Genomic DNA, 27,767 nt, shown 5'->3' with positions numbered 1-27,767 from the left:
CGAACTGACCCTAATTCCTTGCGGGTTGGAATGCAATGCATTTAAGTGAGGCCACGCTTCCGCTGCTGGAACGACGGCTTGTTTAAAACTTTATAATTTTACATGTTTAATGTTCAATTTCGAAAACAATTTAAAATGGTTTGGCCAAAATGAATATCAGGATAGGGAAAAACCATATTTTTATGAACTTAAATATACTAGTACACAGACAGGAATATGGAAGTTATTACTAAATATGAGAACACAGCCTTTAAGTACAAACGCTCTGGCTGTGGCAATCCTCTGAAAATAAAAGGTGCACGCACAAACTGTATTGATGTCAAGAGTTGAGTGTAAAACTGTGCCATCTATCAAGCCTTTTCATTAGAGATAAACGTGTTTCATGCTGAATTCACAGTAAAACAGTGTTACAAAGACGCGGTGATGTTTCCAATGTTCATGTGGTATGCTCAAATCAGCCAATGGAATAAATGACGTGTACTCATTCGTGTCTAGCCGCGGGAAATTTTATTTGAATTTTTTGGACACTTTCAAAGGTCAGGTCAAAAGTGACGTTTAACAGCTACGCCGAAAAACACAACCGACACACAACATGCGCTTTAAATTATTAACAACATTTTTACTGATTTACACATGGATGAATTCTTATAAGTAACTCGATGACATTTCCTTAGACAAAGATCACAATTATCGCTGTGATTCCTCCGAATAAAAAAAACACAATATTTTATATTTAAGTTGTTCCGAAAAGACATGGTCAGGATGGATTATATGTCTACTTAATATAAGCTTCGCTTTGTGAAAACGGGGCGTAATGCATGTGCTTAAAGTGTCGTCCCATATTATCCCGTGAAGTCCGCACATGCTAATCATGGACCACACTCCCCGCGTTAATCGTATGTTTCGTTTAAAGGAAGTATCTACCTTTCGAAAATCCAGTTAAGGTGTGGTGTTTGTAAGTATGATATTATTATATAAGAAATGTAGGGAATTATTTTAAAATTGAAGCCTCGATATATACATACAGACATACGAATATATAGCAAATAAATTCAGTTTATGAAATATATCTCAAGACGAAAAGCCGTGAAATAACACAACTGAAGTTTGTGAAATAACTAATCAAAAAAAATATTAGAAGAAAACAAAAGTACATTATACATAATGAAACATGTGATAGAGAATTTCCTGTGCCTTTAGTGGGCTTATTCAATAAGATTTTGATTCCAGTATGTTTGTAAAGAGTGTTTAAGTGTTTGTTGTGCGCCTGCTTTGTATTGACATTCAGGAATTAAATAAACTTGCTGCAATGAAGCTTCCTGACGGTAACTGTTTTCACGATCACTATAGCAACGAATGCAACCAGGCCAGTCGACACTCCTATAATTGCCGCGACTTGTAGAGTGACCGCAACAACGGACCAAATAATATACACCATATAGAAACAATGAATATTATTTTCTCGACATTGCTTTTTCCACAACTTTATTTCGATTATTATCCCTTCATCACATCAGTATTGACGCACTAAAATGGTTTGAAATTTGCTTTGTTTTTGTGAAAAAGCTCACAGGCGCAGACTACCCTTATCCATGTTTTATTTTTTTGTAAACTAGGCTTAACTTTGTTCCATCATTCGATAGATAAGTACCACGAACTTCGATTAAAATAATACATCTGTTATTGGGTGATATTGAGGTATTTTTTAGTTATGTGGAATAAAGTCCGTAATAAAGTCCTTACTTGTTTAGAATGCAAGACCATTACCCATTTATCCAAATAAAATGCTACGGTGAAATAGTACACTTTTTGTCGGGCTATGCACTTGAAACATAATTTGGTAGGGCTCTGGAATTTCGAAATGGCCAGAAAACAGCCATGAAGCTTGAAACATGTTTTTTTTTAATTCGCATCGTGAGTTTTTTGGTGAATTTAAATGTATTACCTTTGCAGAAGTCATCTTCTTCGTGAAATATTTGACTGCAAGGTTCATATAGCGGCCAGTAGCTTCCAGCAGCACGTTTAACACACGTGATGTTGTTTATCGTTTCGTTCTATTTTGAAGACAAAAAGCTAGAGAAAAACACACAACATGCATTTAAAACGATAGACAATATCAATACTGATTTACACATTTGATGAATGTTTCTTAGAGAGATTTCATTCGTCCGTTTAGAACATTTCTTGGTTTAGTCCACTATCGCTCTTTAAACATTTTTCCCCCGTCCATTTGTCCGAATTCGTCCGCAAAACTGGATAATTCATTTGTTTTAAATAACATAGTATTCTTAGAGGAAACGGGATATTATTAACAGTATTGTTTCAACAGAGGTCAATTTGCAGATCAGTTTTTGATAAAAATTGTCACATCTAAAACATTACATGGGATTTGATCATGAAACTTCGTATAGAAGTTTTCGTATTTTTTAATGAAAAACCAAAACTAAGAAATTCTATTGAAATGAAAACACCAAATAACAGCAGTGTGGGGTGTTTTTATTGCAATAGATTTTCTATCTCCGAAAGCGCGTTTTCTCGCTCTAGGATGCCTACGTTACATCCGGCGACCTTGAACGTTGGCACATGAATCAAGGTCGTGAGACTACCCTTACATGTTTAATTACTTTGTAAATTAGGCTTCACTTTGTTCCATCATTCGGTAGATAAGTACCATGAACCTCAATTAAAATAATACATCTGTTAGTGGGTGATATTGAGGTATTTTTGTTATGTGGAAAAAGTCCGTAATAAAGTCCTTACTTGTTTAGAATGCAAGACCATTACCCATTTATCCAAATAAAATGCCTCGGTGAAATAGTACACTTTTTGTCGGCTATGCACTTGAAACATATTTGGTAGGTTTCTGGAATTTCGAAATGGCCAGAAAACAGCCACTAAGCGTGAAGAATGTTTTTTTCTTCGCATCGTGAGTTTTTCGGTGAATTTAAATGTATTATCTTTGCAGAAGTCATCATCTTCGTGAAATATTTAACTGCAAGGTTGATATAACGGCCAATAGCTTTCAACAGCACGTTTAACACACGTGATGTTGTTTATCGCTTCGTTCTATTTCGAAGACAAACAGCTAGAGAAAAACACACAACATGCATTTAAACCGATAGACAATAACAAAACTGATTTACACATTTGATGAATGTTTCTTGGAGATATTTCATTCGTCCGTTTAGAAAATTTATTGGTTTAGTCTACTATCGCTCTTTCAAAGTTTTTTCCCCGGTTCATTTGTCCGAATTCGTCCGCAAAACTGGATAATTCTTTTTTTTAATAAAAAGTATTCTTAGTGGAAACGAGATATTATTAACATTATTGTTTCAACTGAGGTCAATTTGCATATCAGTTTTTGAAATTGAAATTGTCACATCTAAAACATTACATGGGATTTGATCATAAAACTTCGTATAGAAGTTTTCGTATTTTTTTATTTAAAAACAAATAAGAAAATCTATTGAAATAAAAACACCCAATTACAGCAGTGTGGGGTGTTTTTATTTCAATAGATTTTCTATCTCCGAAAGCGCGTTTTCTCGCTCTCGGATGCCTACGTTACATCCGGCGACCTTCAACGTTGGCACATGATTCAAGGTCGTGGGAACCGACAAAATGGCACTGTCCTCGCTGGTTATCAGTCATATTTTTAGTTAGTGCAACTGGTTACATTTTCCTTGGTCAGCCGCGAAAAAAAACACTGGGTTATCATTATAAAAAAGAACTTAGAAGAAATGTGCTGCAATAATTTTCTTTCTTATTCCCGACCTACATTTACAGTACTTTTCCTTGATGTATGCGTCTTTTTATTAATATAAATTCATTTCTGAAGTAAGAAAATGCCAGTTCTTTATTCGATTCGAATCAGGAATAAGGAACCAGTTAGTATCGATAACTTTGTGGTCTTTATTTTGAACGAACCATCTCAATATTTAATAAACGCACATGGTAACAGTTTAACACCTGTGTGGTTGTTTTATTTTATAGAGGATATTTAGACGTATTCCATATAGTATATACTTTATTTTTCGAGTGTTTTGATAAATTAAAAGTCGCCATAGTAGTTCTATGGCTACCTTTGTATTACTGTACTTATTCGTTCCTAGGTAGTTTTAACTTAAATATTGCTGTCGATATTTCAACTGGAAATGCACAACAAGACATCACAAGTAGTTGATATTTTTTTATTGAAACGTTGCGATGTTAAAATGCAGAAACAGAAACGGCTTATACTACATAAAGAAAATGGTGAACACTATTGACATAGCGACATTCGTTAGGTCAAATGTTACAGGCAGTACAACTCACAATATAGCAACCATGGTACACATTTTTTTTCAAACGCACAATGCATGTTACTAACTGTACACTACCTGTTACTAACTTTCCAATTAATATATCTAACATTTTATATGGAAATATATATGAACGATGAATATATTTTTACATAGAATATAGCTTTTTACAACTGTTGTTATTAATAATTCTCTTCATTGTTCACAATGAAATATTTTGCGTGAGACATTAGATCAAGGGCATTGAACTAAAAGACCCAGGTTCTTGTCTTGAAAGGGGCATTTCCTGTATCTTTTTTAGGTGACGTATAAGGAATTTCAGGGACACTCGGTAAAACAAAATGAATAACGCACTACGCATAGGAAGAAAGTTTAGAAGCTCCGAGGCGCTATGCAGAGATGTGTCGTCATCGACGTATGTTTTGTCAATGTTAACTATGTAAGGTCAAATTAAAACATGCAATGTCATGTTTAAGAACTGGGTGCGACCTTTCGATCTTCATGCGGCCTTTCCTATCGAAGATTTCTATTTAAACATGCAATGTCATGTTCAAGAACTGGGTGCGACCTCTCGATCCGCATGCGGCATTTCTTATCAAAAATTTCTATGTTTAGAACTGAATGTGCATGTCAGAGTAATAGGAGGCCTCAACAAGCACTGAAATCTAGTTCCGACGTTTTGCCACCGCTTTCAGTTTCCAGTAGGCCGCGACAGCAACTGTCGACTGTGAATTTGCAAGAATACGCTTCAATCTCCGCAAATGGGGCTTGTCGACCGACGTCGTTCTCTCTAGCGGGGATTTCGTGTAATGCGTCAGAACGGTGGCCGGGTCGTATCCGACAAGAGCGCATGCGTCAAGGTCAGGAGGCGGTCGCTTTCTTCTTTTGGCCGTGCTTTCTGCAGAAAACGTTGATGGTGAAGGGGAATGCGGAACTCCTTTGTTAGTTCGTCCTGCGGATGTGGTAGAGCTTGATGAGATATTGTGAGGAGAGGCTTTTACGGGAATGAACGAAGAACTTCTGATGGCATTGCTGACCGATGAATCGTCCGTCTTTTGCGCTTCTTGGCCAGTCCAGATTTTTACCGCTGTCTTGTTGCACGAAGTTTCTGCGTTGATATTTATCTTACTATGCTTCAATGAGCTAATTTCAACTGAAGCAGCTGTAAACATCCAAGAACCGTTGCTCGGAGTTCCCAATATTGATGGCAATTCGTCACGTGGAACACATGTGCCGAGGTTTCTTTGTTTGTTCCGTGTTGGCTGTGGAGTTTTTGTTAGCATCGCCCCGTTTGAATTGTTTGCGTGTTTTGCTGCTTTGTTAATATTTCCAAACAATTCTGCATCATCTAGACCGGAAGATGCATACGTAGCTAAATTTAAAAAGGATTTGAATAACGTCCGACTGGAACACTGAATTTTTTCTATACACGTAACAATTCCATCTTTCGTGTTTTCGTAACACTCCGTAGCCGTATCACGCACTTTTTCGATGAAGTCCATTTTAATGATAATGTCGCTGCCTTCAAGCTTTAACGCTTAATTTTCAAAGTCAATAAATAACGTATTGTTAAGTTTTGTACCTAATGCAATTCAATTCCAACGTTGGGTAAAGAACACTGTCGTATTATACACTCTTTGCAGCCTGTACTGAGAACTTCTCCGTTTCTAAGAGCTTATATACTGCGGATATTATCACATTTAGTGCTGTTTGTAGTGCTGGAATGCACTAGAAGACAAACGCATTTAACCCATATATGCTATGTGGACTCTCCCATTCTTCTAAATTGGATCAATGTATTTCCACAATTAGGGATGTCTAGTATATTTATTTCTATATTTAGAATATTTCTTACAGAAATTCCGTTAAGCAAACAGCGCAGACCCTGATGAGACGCCGCATCAGCGGCGTCTCATCTGGGTCTACGCTGTTTGCCAAGGCCTTTTTTCTAAACGCTAGGCATAAATTGGTTAATTGTTTCGTTACGCATTAAGAGCTGTACAAAACCGCAAGTGAATCATACGATATGAATAGGAAGCTCCTTTTCGTTCAAATGAACATAATAATACGTAAGAAGTTTGTGCTGGAAAAGTTTTTGTAAATATATATAAATATGAATTGTAAAACAATATTATTGGGTATTACACATGCAACATTATAGGTCACAGTTTATCGCGTAATTCGTAGGGAATAGCTTTGGTCACTGTTGATCGGGTTATGCACATGAAACATAATTCGGAAATTCTTTGGCATTTCGAAAGAACTAGAAACACCAACTAAGCTTGCAGTATGTTTTGTCCTCGCATCGTTAGTGGTTTTAGTGACTTTGCAGGAGATTATTATCTTTGCAAGAGGCCTTTGCTTTGTGAAACATGCAATGGTCACAGAGAGGCAAATAGCCACTAGCAGCGCAGTTAGCAGATGTAAGGTTGTTAATCACCTCGGTGTACTACAAAAAATACAACCGACGCACAACCAGCGCTTTAAAGAGGCCGTTTAACGTTTTGGTGAATTGAAAAAATAAAAAAAGAAGTTGTTTCAGATTCGCAAATTTTCGTTTTAGTTACGCTATTTTTTAGGAAAAAGTAATACTGACCATTTACCATGCTCTTAAATATCCATTATATGCATCTTTTGAAGATTTGAAAACCTGAAAATTATAAAGCGTTGTGCGACGCGAAACGATTGACTAATTTTGAAAGTTCTGTTGTTGTTCTTATATTTTGGGATCATACTACACGGATTGCGTATTTATCACATGATATACCCTGTTTCCCATGTAATACAACCATTACATATGTTTTTTATTACACATATGCAATACAACATTTAAAAGCGTTTGCATTGGCTTGGTTTTTGTTTATTTACCAATCGCATTTTGTTATTTTGCTGAAATGACGTTGCAACGTCAAATGACGTCAAGAAATGTAAACAACATTCGGGATTTATCATAATGTTTGCGTTAATATTTATTTAATTTGCTCATTTAAAAGCATGCCATAAAAAAGATCTGGCACTCGTCATATCATGCCATTTTTATTAAACTCGCCAGAGGCTCGCTTGCTAACTAAATTCCTTAACTCGTTTATAAAATATGGTATGATATGACAACCCGTGCCAGATCCTATATGTAGGTAAATAATACATCAGCATGAACATCGATGGTCGAGTGGTCTTGGCGAGAGACATTTTACTCCAGGACTCCAGGGGTAAGTGGTTCGAGTCCCGTTTAGGGTTACTTTTTTTACATGGGATTATTGTTTGTTTTTACTAGAAATTTTCAGGTCAAATGTCAAATTTATCAATATAAATCATTTAATGACAAGCTCCAATAGATTCCAGAATCTGTTAAACGGCACCTTTAAATTATAAAAAAACATTTTTACTCGATGACATTTCCTAAGACAAAGATCACAATTATCGCTGTGATTCCTCCGAATAAAAAAAAACAATATTTTATATTTAAGTTGTTCCGAAAAGACATGGTCAGGATGGATTATATGTCTACTTAATATGAGCATCGCTCTGTGAAAACGGGGCGTAATGTATGTGCTTAAAGTGTAGTCCAATATTATCATGTGAAGTCCGCACATGTTAATCATGGACCACCACACTCCCCGCTTTAATCGTATGTTTCGTTTTAAGGAAGTATCTACCTTTCGAAAATCCAGTTAAGGTGTGGTGTTTGTAAGTATGATATTATTATAAGGAATGTAGGGAATTATTTTGAAATTGGAGCCTCGATATATACATACAGACATACGAATATTGATGTGCCCCGCACATTGTTGTTGTTCAACAGTTAACCATATGTATATAAATTACATGTAACATTCATAATGTGTTTAATGTACTTACCTTTTTACTTTATTTCCTTTGTTGAACATTATCCAATTTATCTGAGTGTCCGCATCTCCATTATTTTGTTGATAGTAACAACTCACAAATACATTTTTACCTTATGAGCATATTGTATTATCAATCATTTAGGCAAAATGTACAGTGAATTGTGTTAAGTTTTTCAATGATTTTGTCGTTGCATGTTTTAAACACTTGTTGTTTGATAAAGATTCTTCCTGTGTTATAAATATACTACACTATTCGCTCAAGTTTTCCCGAAACTAATAATTATTAAGTTTAATGCTCAGTGGTTATTGTAAAGCACTGTATTTTAACCTTTTAAATCCAATTTTATTGTCAGAAAAGTCATTGTTCTCAACATGTGTTCCACCATTTTGTCTTGAATGCTGGGACGTAGTTTAATTTTACATGAGTGAGATAAAGTTCTGTACTGCTAGAACCACTAACATCATCAACTGAGAACCGCCTATCAACATGTGTTTCGGCCCTTTAATCACAGGACACTCTCCAGGCGGTGGGCCCGCAGTGTTGATCAGACACTACGTGTTTGTGGCAGTCTTCCAGTTCCTTTCGTCTGTCTTCATCCACAACCAACTGGATGCCCTTTCTGCTGCTAGGCTCAGTTTGCCCACTGCTCTCTTCCTGTCTGCTCCTTTGATGCCCAAGGCACTGAACATTCTCCACAGCGACTGTGCTGGGAATCCTCTAGCGTCGATTTCCACAGGGTAGAGCCACACTCGCCATCTCTTTTCTCTGCACTGTTCTTGCAGGTATGTATACTTGGCCTTTTTTCCGTTCGAAGGCCTCTTCACAACGAGATTCCCAAAGGGACTGTCAGTTCAACCATGATCAGACACTTATCTTTAGTGGACCACAACGCAATGTCAGGCCGTAATGTTGTCTTGATAATGTTCGGAAACACTAGCTTTTGCTTCAGGTCAACAGACATTTCCCATTGATCAGATTCATGTAATACAGAACTGGTAGACTGCATTTTTTTAGGCGCCTTTTGTCCTTCCTTCACTAACTGAATCATTTGGGGTTTCTTTCTTGACCTCTTCTTGGTCCTCTCGCATTCCAAATTGTCAGCTGTACTGTACTGTATTTGAGTCGTCTGTAATATTGTAACTTGCGGAGAAAAAGATTAAAAGATCGTTTTCTTTTATGAATTCAGTAGGTTTTACTGCCAAATATAAATTGTTTAAATAATTTTGACAGATTTTTTATCGATTTCCAATATGGCGACAGTTCTTGTCCGCTTCCTCCTTGTATCCATGGAGCGCGTTCCATAAATGGATTATTTTTAAAACTGAGAGTTCTTTTTGTTGGCCATTATTTGGGCGTTTTGGGGGATGGGACGAAAACGGGTTTTAATTGTGTTTTATTTGGTCTTCGTCCAGTTTGAGGGTTTTGCTCATCCAAGGGTATAAACGGAGCGGTTTTTACTATTCAAAACACTAAAAACTTTCATAACTTTAAGCACTTGACGCAAAACATCTTAAGCGAAATATTAAAGTAACGGAAACGATCATTGTTAAAGTACGTTTTATTGGTAAATCTGAATAAGAATAAGAAACATATTAAATTTAATTACTTTTCGCTTTTTGCTTCTATTTTATATATCTAATAAGCCTATGTCATTGCACTTAATTTATTAGTGGACTGTAACCTTTTTAAAAGACGACGTGGACGCTCAAATCGTTAAAACATGTTTTTATTTGTTAACATTATTTGCCAAGAACTGTAACAGTTGAATTTTGACGCTATATAACAAGCCAATAAATGGCAGAGAAATAAAAAGGTAAAGCGTCAAACAAACTTGTTTTGATTTATTTTGACGTTACTTACCAACAATTACAAGCCCTATAGAGCTGGGCGCTACAATATATAGCAAATCAATTCAGCTTATGAAACATATCTCAAGACGAAAAGCCATGAAATAACACCACTGAAGTTTGTAAAACAACTAATTAAAAAAAAAAAAATTAAAACGGTACATTTCAACATTATTTATATTATTTGTTGGTATTTACACTAGCTGTACATACCCAGCATGTGATAGGGAATTTTCAGTGGACTTATTCAATAAGATTTTGCTTCCAATATTTTTGTAAAGAGTGTTAAAAAGTTTATTGTGCGCCTGCTTTGTATTGACATTCTGGAATTAAATTAACATGCTGCAATGCCGCTTCCTGACGTTGACTGTTTTCACGATCACTTTAGCAACGAATACAACTAGGCCAGTCGACACTCCTTTAATTGCGGCGCCTTTAGGACTGACCGCTACAACGGACCAAATAATATGTCTTTGTATAAAACATATACACTGGTAATCAAACACCATATAGTAAACAATGAATATTACTTTCACGGCATTGCTTTTGCCACAACTTTATTTCGATTACTATCCCTTCATCACATCTGTAGTGACGCACTAAAAAATGGTTTGAAATTTTGCTTTATGTTTTTTGTGAAAAAGCTCACAGGCGCAGATTACCCTTATCCATGTTTTATTACTTTGTAAATCAGGCTTAGTTTTGTTCCATCATTTGATAGATAAGTACCATGAATTTCGATTAAAATAATACATCTGTAATTGGGTGACATTGAGGTATGTTTTAGTTATGTTGTGGAATAAAGTCCGTAATAAAGTCCTTACTTGTTTAGAATGCAAGACCATTACCCATTTCTCCAAATAAAATGCTACGGTGAAATAGTGCACTTTTTGTCGGGCTATGCACTTGAAACATAATTTGGTAGGTTTCTGGAATGTCTAAAGGGCCAGAAAACAGCCATTAAGCGTGAAGCATGTTGTTGTTTTTTTCGCATCGTGAGTTTTTTTGTGAATTTAAATGTATTATCTTTGTAGAAGTCATCTTCTTCGTGAAATATTTTGACTGCAAGGTTCATATAACGGCTATCGCTTCCAGCAGCACGTTTAACACACGTGATGTTGTTTATCGCTTCTATCTATTTTTAGGACAAACAGCAAGAGAAAAACACACAACATGCATTTAAAACGATAGACAATATCAATACTGATTTACACATTCGCTCTTTCAGTTTTTTCTCCCCCGTGCATTTGTCCGAATTCGTCCGAAATACTGGATAATTAAAAAAATATAGCATAGTATTTCAAGAGGAAAAGGGATATTATTAACATTATTGTTTCAACAGAGGTCAATTTGCAGATCAGTTTTTGATAGAAATTGTCACATCTAAAACAGTACATGGGATTTGATCATGAAACTTCGTATAGAAGTTTTCGTATTTTTTATATATTTAAAACCAAAACTAAGAAAATCTATTGAAATAAAAAGACCCAATTACACCAGTGTGGGGTGTTTTTATTTCAATTTTTTTTCTATCTCCGAAAGCGCGTTTTCTCGCTCAAGGATGCCTACGTAACATCCGGCGGCTTTCAAGGAACCAGTTCCTCATTCCTTATTCAAACCGAATAAGGAACTAGGTTATCATTAAATAATACAAAGTCGAAATGTACTGCAATTAATATTTGTTATGCCCGACCTACATTTACAATCATTTTCGTTGATTTATTTCACTCGTTGGTTCATTTTGATGGGCGGACGGACGTACGTACGGACGGACGGACAGACGGTCGGACAAACAGACAGACACACAGACAGACAGACAGACAGACAGACAGACAGACAGACAGACAGACAGACAGACAGACAGACAGACAGACAGACAGACAGACAGACAGACAGACAGACAGACAGACAGACAGACAGACAGACAGACAGACAGACAGACAGACAGACAGACAGACAGACAGACAGACAGACAGACAGACAGACAGACAGACAGACAGACAGACAGACAGACAGACAGACAGACAGACAGACAGACAGACAGACAGACAGACAGACAGACAGACAGACAGACTGACAGACAGACAGACAGACAGACATATTTTGATAAAACATACAAATACTATGTGAACAATAATGTAAACACATAGGGTTATTAAAACCTAACGATTATCATCCAGAAATATGTTTCAAATTATTTTTTCGCTCGTGCTCTTTAAACATATGTCATTAAGTAGTTTGCCGTACAACACTGCTCTCTGACTCGTGTATATTTATCGTTAATCATTGTAATCAGGCTCAATTCAACGGAAAGGAATAATTTATTAAAGTACAAAATATGATATTTATCATGTTGATGATGAAAACACGTAAATAATCTAGTAAAGTGTCACATAAAAAAAGCGTTTTTATGGTTTGTCATGATTTTTTTATTTATTTCAACACTAAGTATGGCTGACACATGTTATCAAGTTAATAACTATAATTTGTTTTAAAATGCATGTTTAAGCTTAATTAACCTGTCTTGGGTCTACGATACGTTTTGAACACTCGGCATGTAAAGACAACTGTTAAACACATTTTATTTACAAACTTAATGTACCACATACTACATTATCGCATCTGATTATCACAAGTAACGACATAATTTCTTGATTGTTCTGATGTTCGTTATTCCTACATTTGTACTAGAACAATTGTTCTTGAACGTTTCCCTTGTTGACCAGTATATTATAAGATTGTAAACATAATAAATATACTTTAAAAATAATAATTCAAACGAATTATAACCATTATTTTGGCCGCTTTAAATCAACTTGAGAGTTGAGGCCATTGTATGGAGAATTTTAACTTGAGTCCGTTTTAACTTGGAGCCGCATGTACACAGGGTCCACACTCCACACACGATATTGTGCGCGTTATTTGCTTGATAGAATATCATGCGTCGTTTGAAATGTCGCGCGTCACTTGTAATGTCGTATGTCGCGCTTCTTTGAATTAAGTTGACAGTTGCACGAAATTTCAGCGACATAATGTCTATTGTCGTTTGAAATGTCGCATGTCGCATCGTGCTTCTTTTCAAAATCGCTTGTCGTCATTTGAAATCGACACAAGACAATCAAAGCGACGCACGGCACGACACGCAGGCAGCATTTCACTAGCAATCTTAGATGTCACTTAGTTTTCGATGCAACAATCAAACGACGTACGATACAAAAGGCGACATTTTACAATGACAAGCGACAGTTAATGAAGAAACAAAAATGTAAATCCAAAGTTTCTTGGTAAATATAAGCGCGACAATAATATTCTCTCATGTCTCCGTTTCGTCTGAAATTGTCATTTGTCGAGAAAGAGAGTAAAGTATCGTGCCGTTCGTAGCTTTGATCGTATTGTGTCTACCGTAAGGTCGACAGGTTACATTCAATATGACTCTAACCGGATTCCGTATAAGACGAATGCAAGGTGTTATACCAATCAAATATCGACCGCGATGTAATGCATGACTCATGCGATGCAAAATATATCGTCTGCATGAACAATATTTGCTGACGCAAGTTTACATACATTAAATGTTTTGCGCCGTGCTCATGCGATTGCGGTCGACAGTCGAAAATTGCACCATGTTTGCTTATATAAAGTCGTTTGCAGTTGCGAAATTCAACAACGCGAACTTATACGATCACGACCGAATCAAAACAACTTTGCGATATGTTGACCACGGCCTAAACAACCCAACATTGCGATATGGTGACCGCGGCCTGAATAATCCAACAGTGCAATATGGTGACCACGGCCTAAACAACCCAACAGTGCGATATGGTGACCGTGGTCTGAATAAACCAACAGTGCGTTATGGTTACCACGGCCTAAACAACCCAACAGTGCGATATGGTGACCGTGGCCTAAATAAACCAACAGTGCGTTATGGTGACCACGGCCTAAACAACCCAACAGTGCGATATGGTGACCACGGCCTGAATAATCCAACAGTGCGATATGGTGACCACGGCCTAAACAACCCAACAGTGCGATATGGTGACCACGGCCTAAACAACCCAACAGTGCGATACGGTGACCGCGGCCAAAACAACCCGACAGTGCGAAATGGTGACCACGGCAAAAAACAACCCAACAGTGCAAATGGTGACCGCGGCCAAAACTACCAAATATTGCGGTAGTGTGACCACGACTTAAACGCAATCATGGTTTTACATAGAACTATATTCTTATTCAAAGAATTCATATTTTCTTTACTTCGACGATCGAAGTGGTTGTGATTTTTTTCCGAATTACCCAACGATATTTATTTTAAGAAATCGTCCGTGAACCCTGCAGAGTGTTGCATGACCGAGACTCACACACGATGTCGTGTGCAAGATTAAGTGCCACCTGTCTGTTTAAAATTGTAACGAGCATTACAATTGAATGTACCATCTTGCTAAAATATGTAACTTTACATTTTAAGAGTGATTGCATTTATGAATTGAAGTTATTACAGACTACGTAACATACAACCGTTTTGTAGTATTAACGAGAAACGCCGTCAACATCCCAGAACGATATGTTAAAAACCAGATATCATACTTTGCGCTTTCTCTCCAACATCCATCCAACGAGAACGTGACTCATGTGTTTCAAGGACAAAATTGAGTGTACACATCCTGTGTTGTGAAATATCGAAAATGGAAGCTCCGAGCGAAGGAAAACAAGGTAAGCTTATACCTATTGCATTATTTGCACGCCAAAATAACGTTTCATAAGCTGTGCGTATACACCTTATATATATATACTTTATTTTTTCATTGAGTTGTTTGCTTTCGAACATCTATTGTTTCCGGAAAATTTTGCTTTGCGAGAAATTGCTATATTCATCGAGCAAAGTGTAATTGTAGAATTATTTATGTCAGAAATTTCAGTTTTTTTACTTCAATAATTCACAAATTGACATACAATATGTATAATATGTTTAATGGGATTATTTGGAACGGATCCTTAACAGAAAATCAGTCAATAATCGATTTATGATTTATGCATGTCGCGGAAGAGTACAGTTACAAGTATGCATAATAAAAAAGTGCACTATGCTACGTAATAGTCACGTGATATTTTTGCGCGAAGCACATGTAGTGATTAAGATTCTAAGGCTATAGGTTAGTCCAATTCCTAATGTATCTCATTATATAACAGCCTGCTGTAAAAGATTTAGTGTTACATTTCTTATACATCACATGTTACAAGCTAGGCTTTATTTTATGCAAGCATCTTCGGAATACTTGGGTCAAGCATTTCATCGCACGAGTATCAACATTGCAATCAGCGCTAAATACCCATTGCATTGATATTGGAATTTGTATTTTAATATCACACTGGTGATAACACGATACGTGTATGATATGGTTACGATGATTATGACGATAAAATATTGAAAACGATGCCGATAATTATCGTGCAAGTAGTATGGTGTTGTTGTTGATGATGCTAATGGGCATGTTGATTGGGTGATGCTTTCGTTGTTCCTGATTTTCTTAAGGATGATTGGTGTTTATTTTTACAGAAGATGATGATAATGAAGATGATGATGATGATGATGGTGGTGGTGATGATGATGATGCTGATGATGATGCTGATGATGATGCTGATGCTGATGCTGCTGCTGCTGCTGCTGATGATGATGATGATAATGATGTTGATGATGATGATGATGATGATGATGATGATGATGATGATGATGATGATGATGATGATGATGATGATGATGATGATCATCATCATCATCATCATCATCATCATCATCATCATCATCATTATGATGATTATGATGATGATGATCATGATGATGATCATGATGATGATCATGATCATGATGATCATGGTGATGATCATGATGATGATCATGATGATGATCATGATGATGATCATGATGATGATCATGATGATGATCATGATGATGATCATGATCATGATGATCATGATGATGATCATGATGATGATCATGATGATGATCATCATCATCATCATCATCATGATGATAATGATGATGATGATGATGATGATGATGATGATGATGATGGTGATGATGATGATAATGATGATGATGATGATGATGGTGATGATGATGATGATGATGATGATGATGATGATGATGATGATGATGATGATGATGATGATGATGATGGTGATGATGATCATGATGATCATGTTGATCATGATGATCATGATGATGATGATGATGATGATGATGATGATGATGATCATGATGATGATCATGATGATGATCATGATGGTGATAATGATGATGATGATGATGATGATAATGATGATGATGATGATGATGATGATGATGATGATGATGATGATGATGATGATGATGATGATGATGATCATGATGATCATGATGATCATGATGATCATGAGGCTGATAATGATGATTTTAATGATGATGATGATCAGGAGAAGGATGAAAAGATAAGATGTTTAAAAAGTACTATAAAGGATTATGTTTTTAACACCAATTAAGTTTTTTTTAGATATCAGCAACACTTGTAAAACTTACGCGCTAAAATGTTGAGATGTTTGTCAACAAAATTAATGTTAAAATGAAACGGTGCAGTTTTTGTTCAATACATTTTCTAATTATAAGTTAATTAAAATAAAATCATCCAATATCAGTTTAGTAATTTTATTTTATTTGTACACTATTACACGTTTTAATAGAAAATTTATTTCATATGTCAACCCAATTTAATAAATGGGATCTCCATAATGACAACCCAATGTTCACTTAAGTGAAGCGCTATTACAATTATCTGATCTCAATAGTGTTGCTAAAATGAGTACAACGATCATTGTATTTGATCATGCGTTTAAACCCATTTATTTTAATGTGTTGATACGCATTAATACTAAAGAGGTATATCCTGTGTGCATTTTAATATCAGCTCGATACATAAAACATGCGCGAACATTCACCGACTATACGTCTGTCGTAAAAAGGTCTGCATCAATTATTTTTAAGAACAGTTTTTATCATCAACCTTTAATTTAAAAGAAATGTTCAAAATAAATAGTGTTATATGAAACTTTACTGTCTGTATATAATATAAGATACCCTTTGTTGATAAAAGAAGACATTAATTAATGCCATAAACGAAGTCAATAAATTATACTGTGTGGAAACACACACACGCACGCACGCACACACGATTCATTGGGTGTAGAATGTGCTTTTAAAACCTGAGTATTTCTTATGAAACTTTTCTGTTCATTTGCAAATCTCAAATATATGTACACAGTTTGCCGATTTTATGCATAAAGCTCTATTTAAAGCTAGGGGTGGTTATCGTTGCGAGTAGTTTTATTTTACCAGACATATTGATAGCCTCAGATTGACCATCTCTGTTGCGTAAATTGAGCGTAAATTTCGCGTAAATTGCGCAATTTGTTTCTTTTCTCATCATACACGATCAAATGCACGATCAAAGGACAGTTTGGAGATCTCATTAATGCAAAAAAACTATTTGCATTCATAAATAAGCGGCGTTATTATAAAAAATCGTAAATTTCTAAAATTCTTTCGTCAGTTTATTAATCCTGAAATGAACTGACGATCTCTGCACAGTATACAACTTTTTTCCTCGGTTTTACCCATAAGTTGAATATTCGCGGAGAGTGGAAAAAACTTCTTATTTTAAGATTGTTTTAAATATATTATTTTCTTAGCTACTTCTTTTTCGAAATTATTTATCAACGCAAACGATACTTACAATGTCCGCTTATAAGAAACGGTTAGATTGTATCATTCTTTCACAGGTTTACACTTGACTATTTTAGTATTTAAGTACCGTATCGTACTATTTTGCATGAATGTATTCCTCCGCGGCATATGTTGTTTATGTTTTTGTTTTGTTAGATATGGAAATAAGATCTTAAAAAATCTTCTTAAAATTTTATTCAACATCAAAGTATAAACCTTCAACATTCTCTACCCACTTAAACGGAACCTCCTCTACGCGAATGTGGGTTGAGTGTGAAGTTATTATCTCACGGTGGCAGGTACAACAGTTTGCACTTTGCCGTCAAATCGTGTGTGATCTGATGAATCGTAGCGATTGCAAGCTTTTTCAAAATGTTGTAGTATTTTAATTAGTTGTTCGCAAGCAAAAAACTAAAAAAGAGAATTGATATTGACCCCTGTGAGATCGTTAGCTTGCGAACTTCTTATTGACCCCAGTGATGTTGTTAGACTTCGACCTTATATTTGACCCCACAGAGACCGTTAGCTTTAAAAATTAAATTTGACTCAAAAGAGATTGCTAGCTTGTAAATTGTTATTGACCCCCGATAAATTGTTAGCTAGAGAACTTGTTATTTACCCCAGAAAAATAGTCAGCTCGAGAAATTCCGATTGACACCACAGAGATTGGAAGCATGCATAATTAACATTGACCCAGTGATATTTTGTTAGCTTGCGAAATTAGTTTTTATCCCAATTAGACTGTTCGCTTTCAAAATTGTTATTGACCATAGTGAGACTGTTCGCTTGCAAAATTGTTATTGTCCCCACATAAATTGTTAGCTTGCGAAATTCCGATTGACACCACAGAGATTGGAAGCATGCACAATTATTATTGACCCAGTGAGATTGTATTAACTTGAGAACTTATTATTGATACCAAATAGATTGTTAGCCTGCAAAATTGTTATTGACCCTACTGAGATTGTTAGCTTATGAAATTTTCATTGGCCATATTGAGATTGTTAGCTTGCAAAATTGTCATTGACCATAGTGGCATTGTTAGTTTGCAAAATTGTCATTGACCATATTGAGATTGTTAGTTTGCAAATTTGTCATTGGCCATAGTGAGATTGTAACCTTGAGAAATTGTCATTGACCACAGTGAGATTGTTAGCTTGCAAAATTGCCATTGACCATATTGAGAATGTTAGCTTGAGAAATTGTTATGAACATACTGAGATTTCTAGCATGAAAAACAGAAATCGGCGTTGACAGATTTACTGCACCCCATTTTATTTAAAACGCTATTATAACCAGGTATTTTATGAGCTGATTTCGATTACATGGTATGTTTGCAAAGATCGCAGCCTTTTGCTTCACTGTTAATGGCAGGTATACTCAAGATGTCAGCCGTTAGGTTCCCGCAGGCTGAGGAGGTTCGAGAACTCTGACGCTCGCTGGGCCTGCGTCTGGACAGGGAGCAGGATGTACAGGATTTTGTAGGTATGAAAAAAAACTATTTATTTTATGCATCCGGTTGTTAAATGAGATCAATTATCGACAGAACGTGTGTCGTTGTTTGAAAACTGGATATCTCTATTGCCAAAAAATGTCGACGACCGGCGCACAATTTTGCCGGTCATAATTTAAAGACTGTAAGGAATCCACAATAGTCATCATGCTTGTATACTTACATACATTTGTAGCGCTCTTTAGTTGATGTAAAGACGACACATTCGAGGGACGTTCAAAATGCCGTGACAAATCTGTTTGAACTTGTATTGACAGAGCACATGGAGAAAACCTTCGATGCTTATCAGGTGGTCAGTGACTCCATGACCCGAACGCTGCCCGTGAAATACCCCAGGACGTCTGGATACAGACCCGAACCCAACGATAATAAGCACAATGCTTGGTAAGTGTGATCAAACGCATTTGTTGATATGCCAGGATTCGGAAAGCGCATGTCGGAGGTTTTTCCTCATTAGAATAAAACATAGACAATACGACACTGTTCCATCTGTCGCAATAAATATTTTACATGAAATAAGCCGAAACACCACGCTTTATATAAAAAAAGCTACAAAAAACGAATGTTTTAAAACTTCTTTAACATTATCTAGGTATTGGCGATGCGACATACAAGGAGCGCCGGAGGGTCTGTTAAAGGGGAAGCGCGTGGGTATCAAGGACAACGTGTGTGTGGCCGGCGTACCCATGCTGAATGGAAGTAGGCTTCTTGAAGGCTATGTCCCTGATATAGACGCCACGGTGGTGACACGTATACTCGATGCAGGTTATTGTCGTTATTAATAATTGAGCGTTTAAACGTTCTTTTTTGCAGAATCGTTACGAAGTAAATGCTTATTAATAACCGAAAATTTTCTTTCTGTGTGAGAGACACATAGACGTACTCTTCAAAATACCCAAACCGTGCGAATATTTATTTATATAAAGAATACAGCCCATGTTAAAAGCATACTTCATGCAATAGGAAGAAAAAACCTTTCGGGTTTGTCATTCAATAAAAAGGTGAGTATGTTTTTTTAATAGTTTTAATTTTACTTTCACATTGTGTTTCTAAAATTGTAAATGGGTATAGCAGTTTTGGCAAGTCAAATTTCGATAAATGTGATATTTGTCCCATGACTGAAATATTATTTTTTCTTGATTATTATAAACATTGTTCACATTCCTGAATTGCATGTAATAAATTGTGTTCAGCTGTTACATGTGTATTGTATAGTGCTATCATAAGTGCGGTCGCGCTCTCACAGTCCCAATCTTTAAAAAAAACAAACATTTCTGCTTATAAGTGCACCTGATTGCATTACAGAGCATTTATTTTGATTCAATTTCAAACCTGATATAGTGGCGGATAGGTCAATGGTAATAATTAAATATTAAAATGACTTTTGACTGCCGTCAAGACCAAAACACGCATCATCTGCAAATATTGCATGTTTGAGTTCGATCTTTCCTATTTGAATTACTTTTATATTTGTTTCACGTCCTATATAATTAGCTGGTAAATCAATACATATGATAAACAGATCTTAGACAACATTGCCGTACTCTCTTTTTGATATCGAAGAATTTAGAGAAAAACCCATGATTCATTACACCCGATTTTGCATTACCATAAAACAATATTGATACAAGGTTCACCTGCTGTATTAAAGATTCGCTGAACCACATGTCATCTAAACTAAACATTCGTGCATAAATTATGGTCTCAGCTATCAAAGGCTTTGTGAAAATCAGAGAAAAATATCAATTATGTTTCATTATAGCCGTTTACTTTATCAATGACTTAATTCAACATTTCTATGCCGTTTCTTTGTTAAAATATATACCCGTGTGCATTTCTGAAAGAAATGATAACTCTTGCTGGACGTTTACGCGTTGCACCTGTTTACTTAGTTACATGTAACTATTCAATCCCCGATGCGCTAATTGGTATTTCATGACATACATATATTATTGCTCTTTGTTTAATATCCTTTTGACGATGTGTAAACTGACAGATAATTATTACGATTGTCCAAATTTAGATGACTCTTCGTGTTTAATTAGCCATATGCGACGGAAATTTTACGAAAACACACTCGAGAATGCTATCGAGTATTTGGTTAGTTTTTTACTTAGTATCTCGTTACCAGCGGGAATGATTTATGAATGACCTTTCTACAGTTATGTAGATCGTATTTAACTACAGATGAAGTTGACAGGCTAAACTTTCGCTTAATGTTTTTACTACCAGTTATTCATTAAGTTTAATTGATATAACTTGCTAAAATTGCTGTATTTTAGTCCAAAATACAGTTCAATCTTGACGTCAGAGAGCAGTAGAGTTCGAAGTTGTTTCTTACAAATACGTATGGGGTCCCTTCCGATTCGTTGTCTGATTAGAACATCGAATAATCAACGGAATAAAGTTATTTAACCATTATCGGTTATGTTTTCGTCTTTCCTCAATCAATAACTACGTGACGCACGTATCCACTGATACTTGCAGATCAAGAACGGCGATGTGGACATGGCCATTGGGGGTGACCAAGCCGGTTCGATAAGAATTCCGGCCTCCTGGGTGGGCATTGTGGGACTCAAACCAACGTACGGGCTCGTGTCGTACACGGGTGCTGCCGCCGTAGAAACCACAATTGACCACCTCGGACCCATGGCGGCCAGTGTCAAGGATTGCGCTCTACTTTTGGAGGTGTAGCAGTGCAATATATGATGGAGTTATACACTCACAATTTACGATTATTCTATATTTATAGTCGGCGTGATATATTTGTCAGTGATATACAAACACTAAAATTGAAATTTTATTCGGATTTGTTTTAGAAATAAGATTCAATTCCATTCACGAAAAACACTCAATGTTAATGATTATTTGTATATTTGTTATTTATTCCACTATCGAATCAACGATGAGTAACCGTTCGTATCGGGTAAATAAGACACAGATGTTTTAAACAATCCTTTGTCCTGAAACAAATGAAATCAGTTTTAAAACGCAATCGCTTTTCGATAGATTCTTGCACAAACAAACATCTACGTATATTAAATAACATGCGTCACATTCTTGTCCATGTTCATAATTTACAGGCAATTACCGGGTATGACGACGGTCTAGATCCACGACAACCATCAGCAATGAAGTGTGAGAAATATTCAGAGCTCGTGAGTTCTTTATACTTTATATTCATTCAAAGAAAAGCTAGTTGCATAGCCCACCGGGTTTTTGAAGTAATGAGTGGACTGCATGTATCAATGATTTCCTCGATTCATTCACTTCCGATATTGTATCGTATTAAGAATTCTTGTTTTCTATCGAACAGACAGCAGACGATATTACCCATCGTTTCCAAACATAAAATACTTACTGCATTTTTTTCTCGCTTGTTTCCAGTTGGAGGTCGATCTAAGCGGTAAACGCGTCGGGCTGTTGTTGGAAGGATTCGCGGGTTGTGAGCCTGATGTCCAGAACATCGTGGGGGAAGCAGCGAGAAAGCTCGGCAGCCTGGGGGTCAAAGTGGAAGAAGTTTCATTGCCGCTGCACAAGAACGGTTCGTTTAGAATAAATTGATTCACGAGCACAAATAAGTTTTACATTTGTCTGGCCAAGAACGGTTCGTTTTGAAGGAATTGATTCACCAGCACAAATTGATTTTACATTTTTCTTGCCTTGAGAAAATGATTTTTGTATAGCTTGGATCAAATGTTATTATGTGTGACATGTTCATATACATGTTCTCCGGTAATATTTCCTGCAACTATTGCTAAAAAAGTTGTTTTAAGTAACTTGCATGTCAATATAAAATCCGGATCTGGATCTGGATATTTGCGTTGCATGGCCTTCAGCATCTGGGGATGGTGTGTTTACAATTTAATCACACTATAGAACAGCTGATCTGTATCTGTCAACTGTTTGCGCGCACATACTACTATCTTGTTGCAAAGTTCTACACTGTGTTGGTACAAAGTACTAAGAGTTATTAATGGAGTGTCTTAAAAATAATATATTCAGGTGTACAATCGTGTAAGACTTTTGGGGTAACTTAACATTTAGATTGGCGTACTAGGATCAGAAAGGCATGACTTTGCAGAGCTGGCACCAGCCCAGCAACCATAGTACAAGAGATGATCAATCTGGTCCCTTCCATCTGTCCTGATGTGGTGGATTTTCATTCCTTCTAACATTCATGTGACGCGGCCTGTTGTGTTGTTGGTGTAGTCACCAGTGATGAATATTGCTGCCTGTTTTGTATGGTTTCAAGTTTGTCCACGTCTTTTAATAGGTGTGCTGGTACAGACAATATAGCTGTTTTTAAGGGTCGATCTTATCATGGTAAAATAAGCTGTTTCACGGCATGATTCAGGACACAGTTTCAGATCACGCCTTAGGAGGCCAAGTGTTGAGTTAGATTTTTTGGTTGGCTTATTAATGAGCGAGCTCTAATAGGTCTTCAGATATGTTTACTCTAATGTATGGGTTTTCTGGAACTTGTTGGAATATGTGATTTTATAGCTGCTGACATTTTTAGGATTTCTGGTTTATGGTCAGGATGTTGCATTTGCGGCGTTGAAGTGCATTACCATGTTGGCCCAGGCTTCTAGTTGGTTCAGGTCTTGCTGTAGGATATCATGGCCCTTACGACTTCTGATTTTGCGCTATAGTAGGTAATCGTCTGCAAATAGGCGGACGGAGGAATAAACATAATCTGGCAGATCGTTGATATGGCAGATGAATAGCAGGAGACCTATGTCTTATCCCCGTTGTACGCTGGTGTAGACTGTAGCCGGATTGGATTCCTCGTTTTCCACAACAACTTCATACTTTCATGCGAGGAAGTCCTCGAGCAAGTCATTTAAGTAATGAGTAACACAATACTGCTCTAGCTAATGTAAAAGCTTTTAATGTCTGAAAGTATCAAAGGCGTTGCTTAAGTCCAGGATAGTCATGCTTTTCTTCGTACCAGTCATAGTTGGTCAAGAACAGTGGTTAGCAATTGTATTTCACAGGATTATCCAGATTGGAAACCACGGTATAAGATCCAGATGGGTAAGGATGTGTTTACTTAAGATGTGCAGTAGCTTGCATGTTGCAACGGTTCGGGAAACTGGTCTGTAGTTATCGGCTAGATGGACATAGCCTTTCTGAAAATGCTTCTGTTTGTTTGAAGGTGTTGCCATCTGGACGCCTATCGCTATGGACGGGGCCTACCAATGCATGGTGAAGGGATTCGGTGAGTGTGCATTCCCGTCGTTTTTTTGTGGGGTTGCTTACAATTCCTTCTGTATTGGTTAGATCTAAAAGGCAATTTTTCAATGTTTATTTACCGTCTTTTTTCAACAGTTTTGTCATATCACAATGGCCATTCAATTAATATGTTCATACCTGTATTCGGCAATTTTCGCTTATCGTGGTGGAGTACAAGTACCAACTGAACATAATAATGACATTCATAACACCGTGTTTAAAACAATTGAATAAAAGATTGCCCAATCCATGCGCATATGATAACTCTTATAGTATAATACTTTTTCCAAAAAGGTGTCGGATATATGAGCAAGGGATACTTCAACGAGTCGCTGATGAACAAACTACGGGAGAGTTACGCATTAAATATCTACAAAGTCTCAGACCCAATGAAGCTGATGCTCATGGTTGGATCTTACGTAGAGAAGGTATGTTTCACTGAGAGAATCTTATATGAAAATGTGGCTTGTTACTGTGTTATTAATATTATTGAACAATTTCTACTGCGACCAATATGGACGACTTCTTTCCCGCAAATTGTAATAAACGCTGCGCTTGGTTTATATATACTCAATATATGGTTACACCCGACTACTAAAAATTTAAACCGGTTACAAAAACATCCGAGCCGCGTCTTGCGAAGATGGCCTTCATGGCATGTGTGGTCAGTGTAGTACAGTCTGATCAGAAGCTACGCTGTCCGCTATTAAGTCACGCTAGATTTCGTTTCCTCATTAATAATAGATTAGCTTTTGACCATACTGTGTGGTTATTTCCTAAATAATAAGTATTTAACTAGGTAGACTTGGCGGACACGTTTATTGCTTTATGAACTCCCTTTAAGGAGACAAAATATATGCACAACCGGTATGATTTACATGGGACACATACATGGAACTTCAATGATACGACTTAACACGTTTATATATGGGTGAAAGCAACAAAAACGTGTACAGTTTTAAAAAGGATCGCATTTGTACTTAGCGTGAATGACAATTAATTGCTGTTATCTATTGTAATTTGCAGAACGGGTTTTCTAAGAAAAAGATTTGATTGTTGTCATATACATTCCTGCTTTAGTGTTCACGATGTGCTCAAGAAAGTTCAGGAAATGCGTCTTTTAAACCAAAACCATGGGAATTACATCTGGTGAAAAAATTATTATGACTTGCAATCGACTAACCTTATCTACTATAGCTACACAATAAAATATTTTCCCACTCATATTATTGTATGCACCTCAGAACTACGGCGGAAGGTTCTACGCACGCGCCCAGAACCTGAGCATGCAGCTGACACGCGCCTATGACACGCTGCTCAAGACGTATGACGCTCTGGTGATGCCCACCCTGCCTTACAAGGCCCCAAAGCTGCCTAGTGCTACATCGAGTGTAGCCGGTATGTATGAGCTTTTGGTGGATGGTTTGATAACTTGACATGTATATTCATCGCGACTCATGATATTTAGTCATTATTAATAGACTTCGGGCGAGACGTTTAAACTTCAAACCGCGTTTAATATCAGGAAGGAAGGAAGGATTTTACGACTTTTGAAACCGGCCAATTATCCATTTTATTAAAGTTTCAGTATTATCTTACAGTAAAGCGTAAAAATGCTGAAAAATAAAAAAAAATCATAAAAAACGCTGCTATTGCTTCTGTAACTTTTACTTGATATTTTCTAAATTTTGAACACGAGATGTGAAGGAATCTATACAGACAGTTTTATTATAATATGACAGATCGATTGAAAAATGCCCTGGGTATGATCCAAAACACGGCACCGTTCGATGTCAGCGGCCACCACGCCATTTCCATCAACGCTGGGTTCAGCGAGCAACTTCCGGTCGGGATGCAAATAGGTGGCGCCAGATTCGCCGACTTAACCGTGCTGCGGTTCGCACGAGCTATCGAAAAACTGAACAACTGACGAATACTACCGAACCAATAAAATAAAAATGAACCACAAATTAAAACGGATAATAATACCATTTTTAAATCGTACACTTTGGATGGTAGGGAACGTTAAGAGACAATACTTGAGCGCGTTATACGTAAATTGTAAGTTAGAACGACTGAACCGATTTTCTGTAAAAATTTCTAAAAAAATAATAAAAAAAATCTAAAAAAATATGTTTATATATTTTTTTTTATATTTCTTAGGTGACAAGCTTTTCTTTTGCACGACTGCTTTTGAATCATTCAACTCTCATTTAATTGTGTTTATATACAGTTGCATAGCATCATTTCTTGTACCATAGCGCATGTAGACTTTGTTAGTGTGTTAATTTAGGAACAATTTTCCGTGATTTAATCATATAAAACATTATCCATGTAAACTTGTTTTATCTCCATTACGTAATTTATACGATTGCTTTATTCAGCCTCAAAACGTTGTCGAAAATGTATCAGTTTGCTTTGGTCTCCGTCACACAATACTGATTTTCCAGCGTATGATTCATGCATGATTGTATAATTTTTAAGTATATTTGCGTTTACGCAATTATACTTTAGTAATACCGTATTTCAAAAACACTGCGCAAATCGGTTGGCCTTTTTGATGCCTTACCAGATTTTGGGCAGACGTAATAGACATTTAACATAGCATTTTGTATTTCTTACAATTTTTCACTTAAAAACGTTTTTCTAACATTGTCCTCCATAAATATTGTATACACCATTTTTAGTGATTTTTTCTAAGACCGTTTTACGTGAAAAAACGTTATTAGAAACTGAAACAAATTTCGTTCTGGAAGTAACCCGCCCACGTGATACCAACAATGGCCGCGCCCATGAGAGAATGTCATAAATCGGCTTGTTTGGTTATTTAGAAACTGTTATTTTGGATATATGAGTTATTTATTCACTAAATATCGCTAATGACTACAATGGATGGAATTCGAAGGATATGTTCGATGTGAATGAAGGACTTTCTGGATCTTGACAGCTTAACACGGCAAAACTGGCATACTGGTATTTAAGTTATCAATTTAAATCACATTTTGCTTTATAAATTTTATGCAAGCATTTTGTGACTTATTGAATGACTATGATACCCGATATCAACATATCATATGGGATTTGCAGATCACCAAGCTGTCCTGAAATTCAACATTGATTACAAACCCTTTACTGGTTTGTATTCTTTCTTCTTTCTATTTTTAAAGTTAAATGAACTGTGTCACAGTAAAAGACACATTAAGGCGATTGTGGTCAGTTTGGATCCAGATCAGCCTGCGGTCGCTTGAAAGCTGTTTGCTTAA

The 27,767-nt window shown here is 36.4% G+C and overlaps 2 protein-coding genes across 2 annotated transcripts; both read left to right on the top strand.

The window, feature by feature from the left end:
- Positions 1-13,620: 13,620 nt before the first annotated feature.
- LOC127831152 (collagen alpha-1(XXVII) chain-like) lies at positions 13,621-14,178 on the top strand. The gene has a single exon (XM_052356146.1). It carries the CDS (start codon positions 13,621-13,623, stop codon positions 14,176-14,178), a length of 558 nt encoding a protein of 185 aa, XP_052212106.1.
- A 288-nt stretch (positions 14,179-14,466) lies between these two features.
- LOC127831151 (amidase-like) lies at positions 14,467-26,656 on the top strand. The gene is made up of 11 exons (XM_052356145.1): positions 14,467-14,710; positions 19,524-19,650; positions 19,859-20,040; positions 20,460-20,470; positions 21,754-21,954; positions 22,350-22,424; positions 22,654-22,810; positions 24,428-24,490; positions 24,799-24,932; positions 25,749-25,902; positions 26,247-26,656. The coding sequence occupies exons 1-11, from the start codon at positions 14,683-14,685 to the stop codon at positions 26,432-26,434; spliced, it is 1,320 nt and encodes a 439-aa protein (XP_052212105.1). The 5' UTR covers positions 14,467-14,682; the 3' UTR covers positions 26,435-26,656.
- Positions 26,657-27,767: the final 1,111 nt, after the last annotated feature.

The sequence above is a fragment of the Dreissena polymorpha genome, chromosome 5 (assembly GCF_020536995.1).
Source record: "Dreissena polymorpha isolate Duluth1 chromosome 5, UMN_Dpol_1.0, whole genome shotgun sequence".
Lineage (NCBI taxonomy): Eukaryota > Metazoa > Mollusca > Bivalvia > Myida > Dreissenidae > Dreissena > Dreissena polymorpha.
Note: the sequence above shows the minus strand (reverse complement) of the source record. Positions and strands in the feature narration are given on the sequence as shown.